This window comes from Corapipo altera, unplaced genomic scaffold (assembly GCF_003945725.1).
Source record: "Corapipo altera isolate COAL_440 unplaced genomic scaffold, ASM394572v1 44b, whole genome shotgun sequence".
In the NCBI taxonomy this organism is placed as follows: domain Eukaryota; kingdom Metazoa; phylum Chordata; class Aves; order Passeriformes; family Pipridae; genus Corapipo; species Corapipo altera.
In genome coordinates, this window is record NW_020884932.1 from 4,221,691 (window position 1) to 4,234,818 (window position 13,128).

At 33.8% G+C, this 13,128-nt stretch overlaps 1 protein-coding gene across 2 annotated transcripts in view; it reads left to right on the plus strand.

The window, feature by feature from the left end:
- Positions 1–13,128, plus strand: part of BBS9 (Bardet-Biedl syndrome 9) — a 284,671-nt gene that overhangs the window by 65,014 nt on the left and 206,529 nt on the right. For both annotated transcript variants that reach the window (XM_027659381.1, XM_027659382.1), the window contains exons 16-19: positions 1,791–1,931; positions 4,075–4,170; positions 8,828–9,000; positions 11,069–11,221. In XM_027659381.1, the coding sequence (XP_027515182.1) occupies positions 1,791–1,931; positions 4,075–4,170; positions 8,828–9,000; positions 11,069–11,221 (563 nt within the window). The remainder of the gene's footprint in view (positions 1–1,790; positions 1,932–4,074; positions 4,171–8,827; positions 9,001–11,068; positions 11,222–13,128) is intronic.

The following is a 13,128-nucleotide window of genomic DNA, read 5'->3' on the forward strand; positions in this document are numbered from 1 at the left end:
GAAAGTTCTGACTTCCACACGTTGCTACTTCTTTGTTGAGTTTTCACTGTAGTGATAGATTTTGCTGGAGCTTTTGGTTTTTCTCTTATATAGTGGTTTTGGATTAATCAACTAGAAATCTTCCCCAGTCACCTTCCAAAGCTAGATAATATTTGATTTAGTTTTGATTTGACTTTTGTCTGAAATATTGAAAAGTTACGTTTATGATGAGGCAGACTGACAGCAGACTATATAGGAAAAAGCTGATTTGAAAAAAAAAAGGGAAATACCTTGTTTTAAATATGAAAATGTTTAAAGTCTTTCTGGCTACTTTCATCACTTAATTTTTTCCTGTTGATAAGTCTCCACATCTAAGTTCAATAGTGAGATGTTTGTGTTATGTTGTCATTGAGAGCAGATTTTACTTTTCCCATCAGATGGTGAACATCCAGTTGAATGAATCATTCTGAAAGGTCATGAGTTTATTTTCAAATATTCCTTCAAGAATTTTCCATGGAACCTGGGGTTATCCCAAGTTTGAGGACTTGTCTTTGGTTTGAATGAGCTTTCTGCTCATTTTACTATGATTTTGTATTTTACAAGAATAGTTACTTGGAGACATTGTGAGCCAGCCAAAAGACCTAATGAATTGACAACCAGAAAGATGAATCTGAGCCTTCTAGTAACATTTTTTCCCCTCAGATGAGTCTTAGAAGTAATTTTTTCATTGCAAGAGATCTGCAAAGAAGCAAACAAAATTGTTATCAAAAAGGGGTTTTTGGGCGGCTATTAAACGTTTGAGTGCAAATTTTATACTAACCTGCGAAGCTTACGTGACTGATAACCTCTATGTAGCTATCAGTTTCATGACTTTTCTGACAGTTACTTACTTTACTGTCTCTAAAAATCTATTATTGTTAAACTAGGTTTTCATGTAGCTGCTTCATCAAAAAACAAATGGTCTGAAAACCCCCATAATCTGCCTGCTCAAAAGAGCAAGTACTCCGTATTTCATAGCAACTAGCACTTTTGCCTTTCACATAGAATGTATCAGGCAATTGCTGACATGCCAGCAATATCTGAGAAAATTTTTGACACATTCAAATGTCTTTTCTAGATGTTAGTGTTAAAACTTCCTCTTTTCTCTTGCACCGTTCTGAATAAGTTGCATATGACAATAGATCCCAATACTCAAGGCAGTAGCCAGTTTGTTCTACAGTTCTGTTCTATTATGTTGCAATGAGTTGAAAGATATAACTTAATATACTTTTGGGTAATAATCTCTGTTAGATACATTCTTTTCTAAGCCATAAACATCTGAGAGATGAAGGTTGCGTAGGTGTTTTTTAAGAATATTAAAAAAAAGAGTAAATCTGTTCTTAAAAAGCATTTAGTTTTGGATATTCCTGATAATGTTCATGCTTCAATTCTGTGTTTGAAGGATCAGGAATAATCACACAACTGTTGTGTATGTTAAAGTGGAATTGTTTGTCTAGAGTGTTAAATAAAATCTAATCTTTATTGCATTTTAATTGGTATAAATACAAGTATGCAGTAAATTTCATGAGTAACTCTTGCTTTCCCATTTATAGAAAAATGTTCACTTGAAAAGGTAATTAAAAGTATTCAAATTTAAAGGTGCTTCAGGAGGAAAAGTCAACAAAAATTAAGAATTTGATATAGTTTTTGGTTTAACATATTCCTTAATCATATTAAAGGTATCTTGCTGTACCTCTTTGAGGACAGTGGTGTGAAGTATCTTGTATTCAGAATATGGGCACGAGAACTGAATCTGTGTTCTCCGATCTCAGGAATACCGAGAGTTGCTCAGTGTAACTTCAGTCTGCCTCTGCGGTTGGTTTGCTTTCCATCTCAACCTTCAAAAGCAGCAAACCACAAGCTAACTATTGATACCAACAAACCTCCTGTCACTTTTCTCACCATTTTTCCAGGTAGGTTTTTAAATATGTCTGTAATCGGAAATGTGTTAGAGGCTTCCAACAGGATTTGTTTGTCTGTGTGAAGTAATGAAATAATTAAAAAAACTCATGTTGGCATATTTTAAAAGTATTTTTTGAAAGCAATGATGGCATAATGTTTTAATAATAATAATTCACTTGGGGTAATATACCTATCTGTGGTTAAACTGCAGATTTCATGATATGGATCTAATTTTTAGAAAGTCATTTTACATAAAATTGCAGAAGTGGTGTTGTAATAGGGAAAACATGGGCATTCATTTGAAAAAAAAGGGTAGGGTAAAGCAGAAGTGGTCAATGTTGTATGGAAGGAGTATAGTTGCTTTAGAGGAAGACTTGTGGAATTTTTGATACATCGGTCTGAAGCTGATCTTATTTAATAATTCCATTACCCTTCTTGGACCAAGAAGAAGATCTGTACTTAGCGATATTTTCTGGTGTGCAAACCTGAGCTTTGTTTTGTACTCAGAATTACATTAAAACAGTTTGAAGGAGAAATTAGGTGCCATTTGGGACTGGAAAAAGAAGAATGAAATTGAGTACTGTAATGTTATGAAAATAATTTCTGCTATAATTACGTGCTCATAATTTGGAAGAGAGAGAAGGTAGAAGTTACCACAGGAATACTCTGTGGTGTAGGATGGTGTAATCATAAGCAAACAAATAAGAACTGAGGATGTATTAGACAAAATGGTTCCATGCAGGAAACTAATATTATGTTACTAGGCCCTGGCACACTGAATGCTGGTTGCTGATATTAAATAAAAATTAGTTCAAACTCAGAAGTGTAGAAAAAAGGCTATGAATGTTATCTAGGGATTTGAAGAGGAGAGTTAAAGAAAGTGACTCATTTATCTTAATAAAATGCAGGCAAAAAAAGAGAATATTGTTGACTTCAGTAAATATTTTGTGGCTGCATCATGGATCTAGATGATCATATTAGCACAAAAAGAAATGAATAAACAGGACTTATAAAGTGATTAAGAGTAAGTTCAGTCTGGCAGTGGATAAGTCCCTGAACTTCAGAGGACTAAGGTTCTGCAGCAATTTTCTGAGAGCTATGTGGGCCAACAACTTTAATATGATACTTTTAAGGTGGGGCTGCTTTTCTCTTTTTTAAAAACTTATATCATGCATTTGTTGAGAGCAGTAGAGAAGGCTTGGTTGGTTTTTTTTTGTAGCATGATTCTGTTCACTTTAAGGGTAAATATAACTTTTCTCTCAAATGGGTGTGTTGTGTAATACTTGAAACAGAGAACCTTTTTTCAAATGTCTACATTTTGAGGTTTTCATAATGGACTTCCATTATGGCTAAGCAATAATGCTTTCAGAATAGCACATTGTAATTTATTTTTAACCTAGGGATGCATTGTGGAAAATACAACACAAACCATTGGACTAAGAAGGCATTAAAATATTCTGATTTCTGTTCATTCCATTTACAGTGTTAAAAAAAGTATGCTGATTATGACGTGATCTGTGAATGAACTTTGAATTATGGGTGTATGCAGTAAAAGTTGTATCTCTTCTCCTTCTTGTTTTGCCTTATTTTTAGGAGAAGTTTGGGAGTAGATGTGACATGGAGTAATTTTTGAAGTATGATATTCTAAAATGAAGCCATTTAAACTCTTATTATGCACTACATGGAATGAAAAGAAAGGTGGACTTGCATGAACTTTGCAGAGTAGCTAGTTTTAGCAACCTAGATGCTTGTTTTGCTCTGTGCTGAAAGCTGGAGAGAATGTACTTAAATGTCTGCATATTTTTTGCATAAATATCTGAATTAAAGATGATCTTGCATATGGTAGAAGGTGGTAGTCTTTGGGCTCTTCACTAATCACAATTCTTTTCAGATGGTACAGACTGAACCTCTGAGAAACCTACCTTTTTGTTTTCAGGCTGGGAAAGAACAACCAGTATGTAGCTCAGTTTCCACCTGTGAATGAAGGGGGGATATACCAAACTAATGCTGATATTCATTACTTTTGAACCCTAAGAAGGGAAACAATCCCATTCATTTGCTTGTGTGAAGGTTGACATAGTCCTGGCTATGAATTGAGGTTTGTTGAAAACCAGTGTCAAATTATAGAAAGCTGTATTTAACTTTCTTTTTTAGACTTTGTTGATCCATCTGAGGGTGACCAGGCAAATGCTCTGGGATTTCTGTTTTTAACTGGTTCAAAAACCACTCTTCTTGCTTCAAAAACATCACGTAAGTGCTATTAGTATTAATGTAAAAGAGGCCTGATCATCTGTTAATATATGTACAAAGTGAGAATGTTGATCATATGAAGAAGGATAATCACTGTGTATGATACATACTCCTGTATGTATCACAGGAGTTTCACAGTGTTAACCAACCATTTCTTATCTCTCTCTCGGGTATATAATTATGTTACTAGGGGAGGTACAAAATTTTATGACAAAACAAAAAGTCACACTCAAAATAAAGTGGCAGTTTTCTGAAGAAAATGGATTTTCTTCAAATTTTTAGCAATGTTTTTATTAATAAATTAATACTGTCATTACGATAAGGAAAAACCTCTCTTTTCCCAAAGGAATTTCAGCACCTGTGTTTGGAATTAGTCACCTACTGAAATTTTTGAAAGGGATTAAAAAGCAGGTGTCTAACTTTTCACTGACTTTCAGTAATCTGTGACTTAAATTAGGCATCAAACCCTCCTTGCTTCTCTACATCTGAGTAAATACCTGGCTGTTTTCTTTAGATGCCTGTATACCTTTGTAAGTATAGCATTATGGATTCAAGATCCTTCCTATTATGTTTACAGAACACGCATGCAGTTATGCTGTTATCTGGTCCAGTGTCTCTTGTATAGAGTAGTCATGTTTCAGCCACCTGTGAGTTTGTGCTCTTTGAAAAAGATCAGTACTCTGCATTTTGGAGAGTTTATGGTGTCTTGCTCTGTACAACTGCTCAACTTGCTGAACTCTTTCTTGGCATGTGCATTGGAACCAAATCAGTTCAATTGTGTTTAGCATTTTCCATGCCAGCAGAGCACAAAGTCTTCATTTAATACAGCAGACTACAAATTGAAAAGCTAGAACACCTATTGTGCATTGCAGAGAGCTCAACTGGAACACTGTGTGAATGCTTTATGAAAACTGTTTTGAGTGAAAAATCACAATCTAGTTTGTTGATGTGAAATCCTTTTGACACAAAGATGATCTGCCTTACTGTTTTCAAAAATCCATTTTCCATGATGGGATATATAAATATCGGTGGTGTCAGCTGTAAACTATGAGATAATACCTTTTCTAGTGTAATCAAATGTGTTAAAAACAGAAACCATCTGCGGAGTAACTTTCATTGTACCAAGAATCGCTTTACATTTCTAAGGTTCAAATTCATTTGTATTGGTTTTTGTGTGCATAATTTACGTACTGGTTTATTGTTAGTTTGTTTTTAATATTTCTTTAAATAGTAGATCTGAAACAGTTTCAACTAACTAGACATGCAAGTTCCCAGACCTGACAGTTTCTAAAAACTAAAAAATGTAAAGGATTTATAAATAACTTGTTCTGGATTATAGTTTAAATCTTTGATTTGGATTTCATTTTGCATTCTGATGCTGTGTAAGGAAAAGTTTATGTCTATATAATGTATTTGAGTTTCTAGTGAGGCTATAACTTGTAATTTCACACCCACCCATTCCAATCCTCAATCTTTTCCCCTCAGGTTTGTTTATTCACTAACTAGGGATGGTGTTTGCAGTCTTACAATAAACTTTCCCACACTGCTTTACTTGTGAAGTTCACTTTACAGAGGAGATTCAAAATATCTGTTTCTCCTAGTGTGACTACAAATTTATTGCGTCTGGGAATCCTAACTTCAGAAAATGAATGAGTAGTATGATGCCACCTTCTATGTTAACAGCCTGATCTCAGCATCCAGATTATGCATTGGATTGCATTGGTTAGAGAAGTTCTTAGGGAGCATTTGCTTACTTGAAATGTTACCTAAGTAAAACTGATTAAAAAAAAAAAATATTTGTAAGAAGTCTGATACTCAAGCATAATTCAGAATATTTTCTGGAACAGAGACTATCCATAATACAAAAGCGTTGTTAATAGAATGTCATGATACTAAAATGATTGTGCTTGAGTGAACAGATCTACTGTGGAATGTAGATGAAATTATGTGTTATTTGTTAGGTCCTTATTCTGCTGTGTAAATTAACACTGATCTTATACTTTGTAAAACTGTTTATGCAACATTATCACTGTGGAAATGTTCTTCAAAAAGAAAATGGTATGTGTAGATAAATATTGACTAAAAGTAATGGTGTTTTAGAAAAGTAAAAAAAAAAAGTTGAGATCAGGCCTTATTTCTGGTTTTCCATGAAAGAAGTTTATCTTGGCCAATGGAAGAAGACCTCTTTTTCCATATCCCATATTAAATGGACCTTAAGTTCTGGATAGGAAGAGATGCATGTAGAAATGAAGCTCTCCAGGTTCAGTTGGGTTTCACTGCTGAAGCTGCAGGCAGGAACGACGTTTGTTTTCATGTTTGTTTTTAATTGCATTAGCTAATCCATTTTGAACAGTGTAGTAGTTGAATATGTTACTTCAACCTGTCGAGACTGCTACAAAGAAGCCCAACCTGAAGTACATCTTGACAGAAAGTACATATCAAAAAGTACCTTGTCTCAGATAGATTTAGATTTTAATGTTTTATTTGAGGGAAATTTTTAAAAACTGTCTTTTAGTCAAAGTGTAGAGAAGACTTGACTGCTAACTGTGGATGGTTTTTTTTCTGCTGATATGGACTTCCTAACTGAGAAGTGAACCAAACCTTCTAGACTTTTTTTAGATAACCTACTGGCAGAGCAACCATTCTTAATTTAGGTTGTGCTCATTGGACAACCTGTTGTAGTGTTAGAAGACTTTGTAGCCTATGTAACCTGTTTGTACTCCTCAGTCTCCTGCTTTTCTGATTGATAATTTTCTGAAAATCTTTTGTAACTTTCTGGAATGGAACTTATTTAACAAAAAGCTAATTTGAGTTGGTTAACCATCATAAAAGCATGCGATGAACAGAAGCACAGTTATTTCTTTATTTTTTTCACTGTATTTCTGTTTAAAATGTGTTTAGTAAAACTACAGATTCTCATTTTTTTACTGTTTCTAAATTTAATTTGTCTCTTTTGAAAGATGGAAGATCATGTAAAACAAATAATTGCAGTATTCTCTACTCAGGCCATGATAAAATTAGATTGTGTTTGTATTGACCAACAAACAATGTATGGAAACAAAATATGCATTTTGGCGGAAATTAGTTTTGTCCATTTGAAACCATTAATGTATTAGATATGTCAGTTATAAATGGAATGACTGTTGATTTGGCCTGAAAACATCTGAGCTAATTTCCCTCAAGGAAGAATCACTTAGAGCAAAGTATGATGATATATCCAAGTAGGTCCAGCCATTACACTGTGAGTATTTAAAAAATGGCTATTAGGTTGAATGTTATCTTTAGCAGATGGTGTTCTTTTCTTTAACAAGCATGTTTTTAAATAGAACTTGCTTCTTTCCTGTTACACTGTAAACAGAATTTTTCATTCTGTATTCAGTGAAATACGTATCCTGGGAACGATGCCAGTGCTAATGTCAAACAATCTTAAATTACTAATGTTGAGAAAATTTTAAATAACTGCATTCAAGTACTAAAGAATTCTGGTTAGTTTAATTTACTGTGGACCTTGTTAATATGGGCAAAAAAGAGAACTATTTTGTATCAAATCGTCATGGCTGCGTTTCTATCTATCCTCTTTTATAAGATATTGGTAGATATGTAATGAAAACAAATAAGGAACTGTTGGTTATTGTGTTTTGTCTGAAAAAAATAAGAAAAATAATAAAAGACCTCTGTGATTTTTCATAATGTTTTCCTCTCAACATTTAGTTAATTCTGATTTCCTGGGACCTGAAGAGGGGATTATACAAATGTGGACTAGAAATAAAATCTCACTCCACTAACCTGATACTTTGAAATTCATTTGCTGGGAGAGATAACAGTAGCTAACAGGATTTGATTTCTTACTTCAGTTTATATTAACACTTTCATTCCTACACTAAGCCATTTTTACAAAGCCATAGTGTGTAGATGGATAAGAATCACCTTCTACTAATATTAACTGTGTCTAGAGTGAACCATAGCACTATCAAAGCTGAATATTGTTGCCTATGAGTAGTTAGAGTAATACTTTTCCTACTACAAGTTTTCCTATGAAGTGGAGATGTAATAAAAATGATATTGAGTGTATTATTTGAAGAACTCAATAACCGCTTCCAAAAGACATTAAAGGTGGTTTGTTACCACAAGATGTTACCGTCTGGTTTGTTACCATCAGATGCTTAAGGTACTGTGCCTCAGTCACAGTTCAAAGTTAATTGAGCCTGATTCTGTCTCCAACCCTGAGAAAAGCTCACTAAAGTTGTTATGGCAGAGAATTGCAGACAACCTGTTTTATGATTTCATATATTCATATATTTTCGTGTATTCATATATATTAATATATGATTTCATATAACTCTCCTGTTTCCTTATTGTGGTAGTTCTTCATACCTTTTTTTCTTTACGAATAGGTCCATACTCTTAAGTAAGAGTCTTGTGCCACAAAATTGCCTATTAAAATTAGGATAAAGGGGATAGTATTTAGGACCAACATCAACAAAATACAAGTATTTCTTTAACACAAGTGAACATGCATCTCTTAAGAAAATCTCATGTCGACTTAGGATACGATTAGCATGTTCAGATAACTTATGTGTTATCTAAACTATATTGTGTAGTGAATGTATGTGGCTTAAGTGTGTGTTTATTAGTCTTGTATCTGTTGTGCTCAAAGAACGATATAGGATTCAGAGCGACCAGTTGGAAGACCTTTGGCTGATAACAAAAGAGCTCACACGCCGACTAGAGGAACATTTCAAGAAGCAAAACTGCAAAGATTTTGCATGTACCTTTTCTGGTTCAATTCCCCTGCAAGAATATTTTGAACTAATTGATCGACATTTTGAGGTATGTTACATGATATGTGAATCCTTAATGTTCCGCTAGTTTAAAATTGTATGTTAGTACAATGATTAATCAGATTATAACTATAGCTATCACAGGCATTTGGCTTTCAGAAAATAGAAATCTAATAGAAATATCTAAGATAGTTCTGGAAAAAAATGTTATAATTTGGTTTTTAAAGTACGGAGTATGCCTTGCCTCTGAAACAGCCCTTGCAATTAGCAGAGCACATGTAGCCAGTGTGCAGTCTGCAAATGATACAAATTAAGGAACCAGTTTTTGCCCTTCTGTTCCCTGCCTGTACAGAAGCCGTGAATTCTTCATTCACTAACATCATGTTAATTGTAAAATTCTTTCAAAATTTGCCCTTAGTTTTAGGCTGTTTTACTCTTCTGTAATAAGGAAACCATGACCACTTTTTTTTCCCCTGAGTCATCCTGGTAATTATATGGAAAGTCCCTTCAGTGTCTAAAAAAACTGCCCTTGCAGATCAAGCACTGGAGGCTCAAGAAAGTTTACCAAACCAGATATAAAAGAAATGTAATTACTTTTTCCTGTTTGACTATGCAGATGACAATGAAAAATCTCCAGTAGTTCAGATAGCTTGTAGAAATAGCTAATAGAATAAAATATATCCATTCTTTCCCTCCACACCTTTCCAGTAAAAAAAGGGAATAGCTATTTGAAGATTTCTATTAAACTTGTTTATTTGGTAAAAGCAACATATGTATGTAAGAATGAGAAATACTGTTGGATGTTTGTTCATACTGCCACATTTTCTGTGAGTTTGAGCCATCACCATACAGAAAGATGGAAGTTATAGTTGGAATTTTATGGGATTTTTTTTAAGGGGTCAGCCTAGATCCTAGTCTTAAGCTCATGGCTAGTTGTTCAGCTAATTTGAAAGTCAAAATGTTTGTGGTTTTTTAAGTGACTGGTAGAAATACTGTAAGCATAAGCTTGTGGTACAATCTAGTGAAGCCTAAATACGTTGAAGTTTGAAGCATAGGTGTTATTACTGTAATGCTAATTTAGAATCTAGTTAGGTAGCAGCTGGCTATTTTGAAATTTCTGAAATTTTCCAGTAATTATCTGGTCCCAAAAGAATTAAATAGTCTATACAGTCTCCCATCCCTCTTAGTTTCAACACACTCTTTTTTGACAAACCTGGGAGAATATTACCTGAGATGCCCCTTTTTTACTACTATTTTAGAAAAGCTGTGTAATGTTTCTTTTTCTCTTCGCCTTCCTGAACTGTTGTTCATAATCATGTGCTGACATAAAGATATGTTTCCTTATATTTAAATATAATGCGATTTCTAAATTAAGGAAATTTCTACTCATTTTGGGACATTTTTCTCACATGTAGAAAACTGAGTGTCTTGATGTTTCTTCTGCTAGTTATAGCATGTCAGCTGTACAGAGGTATCTCAGTTTTCTGAAAGACTCATCTTTAGTCAGTTTTATGTTAAAGGCATGTACTGGTAAGTGATGATTAATAGATAAAATAAGACTTTTTATCATCTGAGTGTTTGATATACAATGTTCAAAGTTTTGTGAACACTTCGAGGAAGTTTATTGCTATAGCTGATCAGTATGCATAAAAAGGAAAAAAGGATTTCACTTCAGAAAAAGACAATCATTCAAACAGTACAGAATCCAGTACTTCTATTCATGCTTAAGGGAATAACCATTTACTTTCTACTGCAATGAATATCAAGTCCAATACACTGTGTATATGTGTCATAAACAGCACACCAAACCAAGCCTTCAGGTCTTGGTGGTGAAATTTCAGTCTTTATTGTAGGCTTCTTGATGAGATATTTGTGCGTTTTCACATTTTATTCTGGCTGTTGACAATTAGTGTTGAATTCAGTAGGAAGTGATAATTCTTGAAAATGTTAGTAAGCTTTATGAGGAGTGTAAAGTATGAAACTGGTATAAACAACAATCATATTCGTATAATACACTCTGTCGCAAAAATTTTACTAAACTTCTCCCGTTTCATTTGCAATGTGCATACAATATATATGACCCTTAATCTGAATTCTTGAAAACCCTTAAATTGCAGCTACGTTTGAATGCTGAAAAATTTCAGGAGCTCTTATCTGAAAGGGCCGTACAGTTTCGCGCTATTGAGCGACGACTGCTGACACGATTCAAAGATAAAACTCCTGCTCCTCTTCAACATCTGGACACCTTGCTAGAAGGAACATTCAGAGAGGTCAGTACAGTTTGATTATGAGCCTAACCCTTCTTTATCTTCTTGCTAAAACCTAGCTTAAAGCATATAAGCTGTGCTTTCCTGGTTACGTTTACCATCCAAGAGACCAGGAAGCAGTAATTTGTTTAACCTAATAGTCCCTGTAACTTTCCAGATGATTTGCAATAGTTTTATTTAATCTGCGACCACAAAATCTTTACTCCTGGGTCACACCAGCTTGACAGCACATCATTCTTTCCTAACTGATGTTGATAGTGTAAATATTTTATAGTTCATGTGAAAATATTTTATAGTTCATAGCTTGTGTAAATATTTTATGGTACACTGTAAACTGGCGGAATGGTTTGGCTGGTGTAACATTCACAACAAAATTGTCTGAGACTGACCATGTCCTTCCTATGGGGATTTTATGTTCTAATCATTTCAGAATGTGATAGCTGCAGAAGAACAGTGTTTAAAAAAACAAATCATTCCTGAACCATCCTTGTACTGGACAAAGAATAAACCAATTTTTCTTCCTTTTGCTGCCTCAGCTCTGCATTGCTTTAGAATAACACTTTTTAATTATATGTTTCCTCTGTTAAGAAATTATGTGTTTTTTGCTTTTCTGTTGGAGGATCTGATTTTACTTTCTAACATGCTTTGTTTGAGAAGCTCAGTTACAATTAGATTCCTTGCAGTGTTGTATATCACAACAACTAAAACCCAAAGCTGTTGAGGAAAAGTATTTGCCCTTACTGTTTCATCCAAGAAAACATTTCTTTAAATTGGAGAAAACTGCCTTTCCATGTATGCTTATACATGAGTCAGATTTGCCCTTATTTCAGTCTTTACTGTGAATGAATTAACTAAGATGATTTAAGTTTGAAAGGAGGGATTTTCTGGTTACTCTAAGAAATACTAGCTATTGTTGTGATAGATGGGTTATTGTTTAACACTTTGAAATGGCGTGACTAAATAAGCCCAGAAGATTAATGTAAGTCTCTTGAGTCTGCTTTTGCTGTGTAGAACTTTTGCTTCTAAACCTAAAAGCAACTGGGATGTGCTTGAAAAATTTTCTTACGCAGTTGATTTGAAAGGTGAATTCTGAGAATATGACAAAAATCAGGTTGTTGAAATAGATACATATTGCAGAAGCTTCTAAGATCCTTCAAACCAGGATTAGATGGGTGCTTTTCTTAACATTACTGTTGTGAACTTTTTGAATTGGAATTAGTGCAGTTGGAAGGAGAATGAGGAAAAATATTTGTTTTCAGAGAACAAATGCTTAATTTTTTTCACAATTGTTAAAACTTTATTTTAAGCAAGCACATTTTTCTTGGTAGATTTCCTTTGTAATTTCTTTTGTTCATGGGAATTCTCTTCCAATAAAGAAATGTTATTGTTAGTACAAAAAAAATGTAGTAAAATGGTCATTGCCATAGAGACCCCACTGCTGCATATGTTGTTTCAAAAGTGAGAGCTGTGGTAGGATTTCATATTGACTCTGCTGTGGGGGTGAAATAAAATAGCTCAATGATGCATTTTCTATATTAGAAAAGACCTTGTTTTCTTTAATTCAGTATCAAATTCTGTCTTTATTTGAACAAGTATGTCTAATACAAATAGTTGAGGTATTCAAAATATGGCAAATGAGTTTTCTGAAAAGGAATAATGAGGCTGGTTAAATATGAACAGTATGAAGTCTCACTCCAAAAATTCTTTTAAGCATATAGGCTTTTTGACATTGAAGTAAATACAATTTTTATTCTCATATAATTATCTGAGAATCTCATCTCCTCCCTTATATAAAATATTTTTATAATGAGAAAACTTGCCTTGTTTTATCCCCTTATTTTAAGCTAAAGTAATTGTTAGGTACAAAGCAAGGTTTTGTTGCTTTTTACATTGGGTTTTGTAGGCAGAAG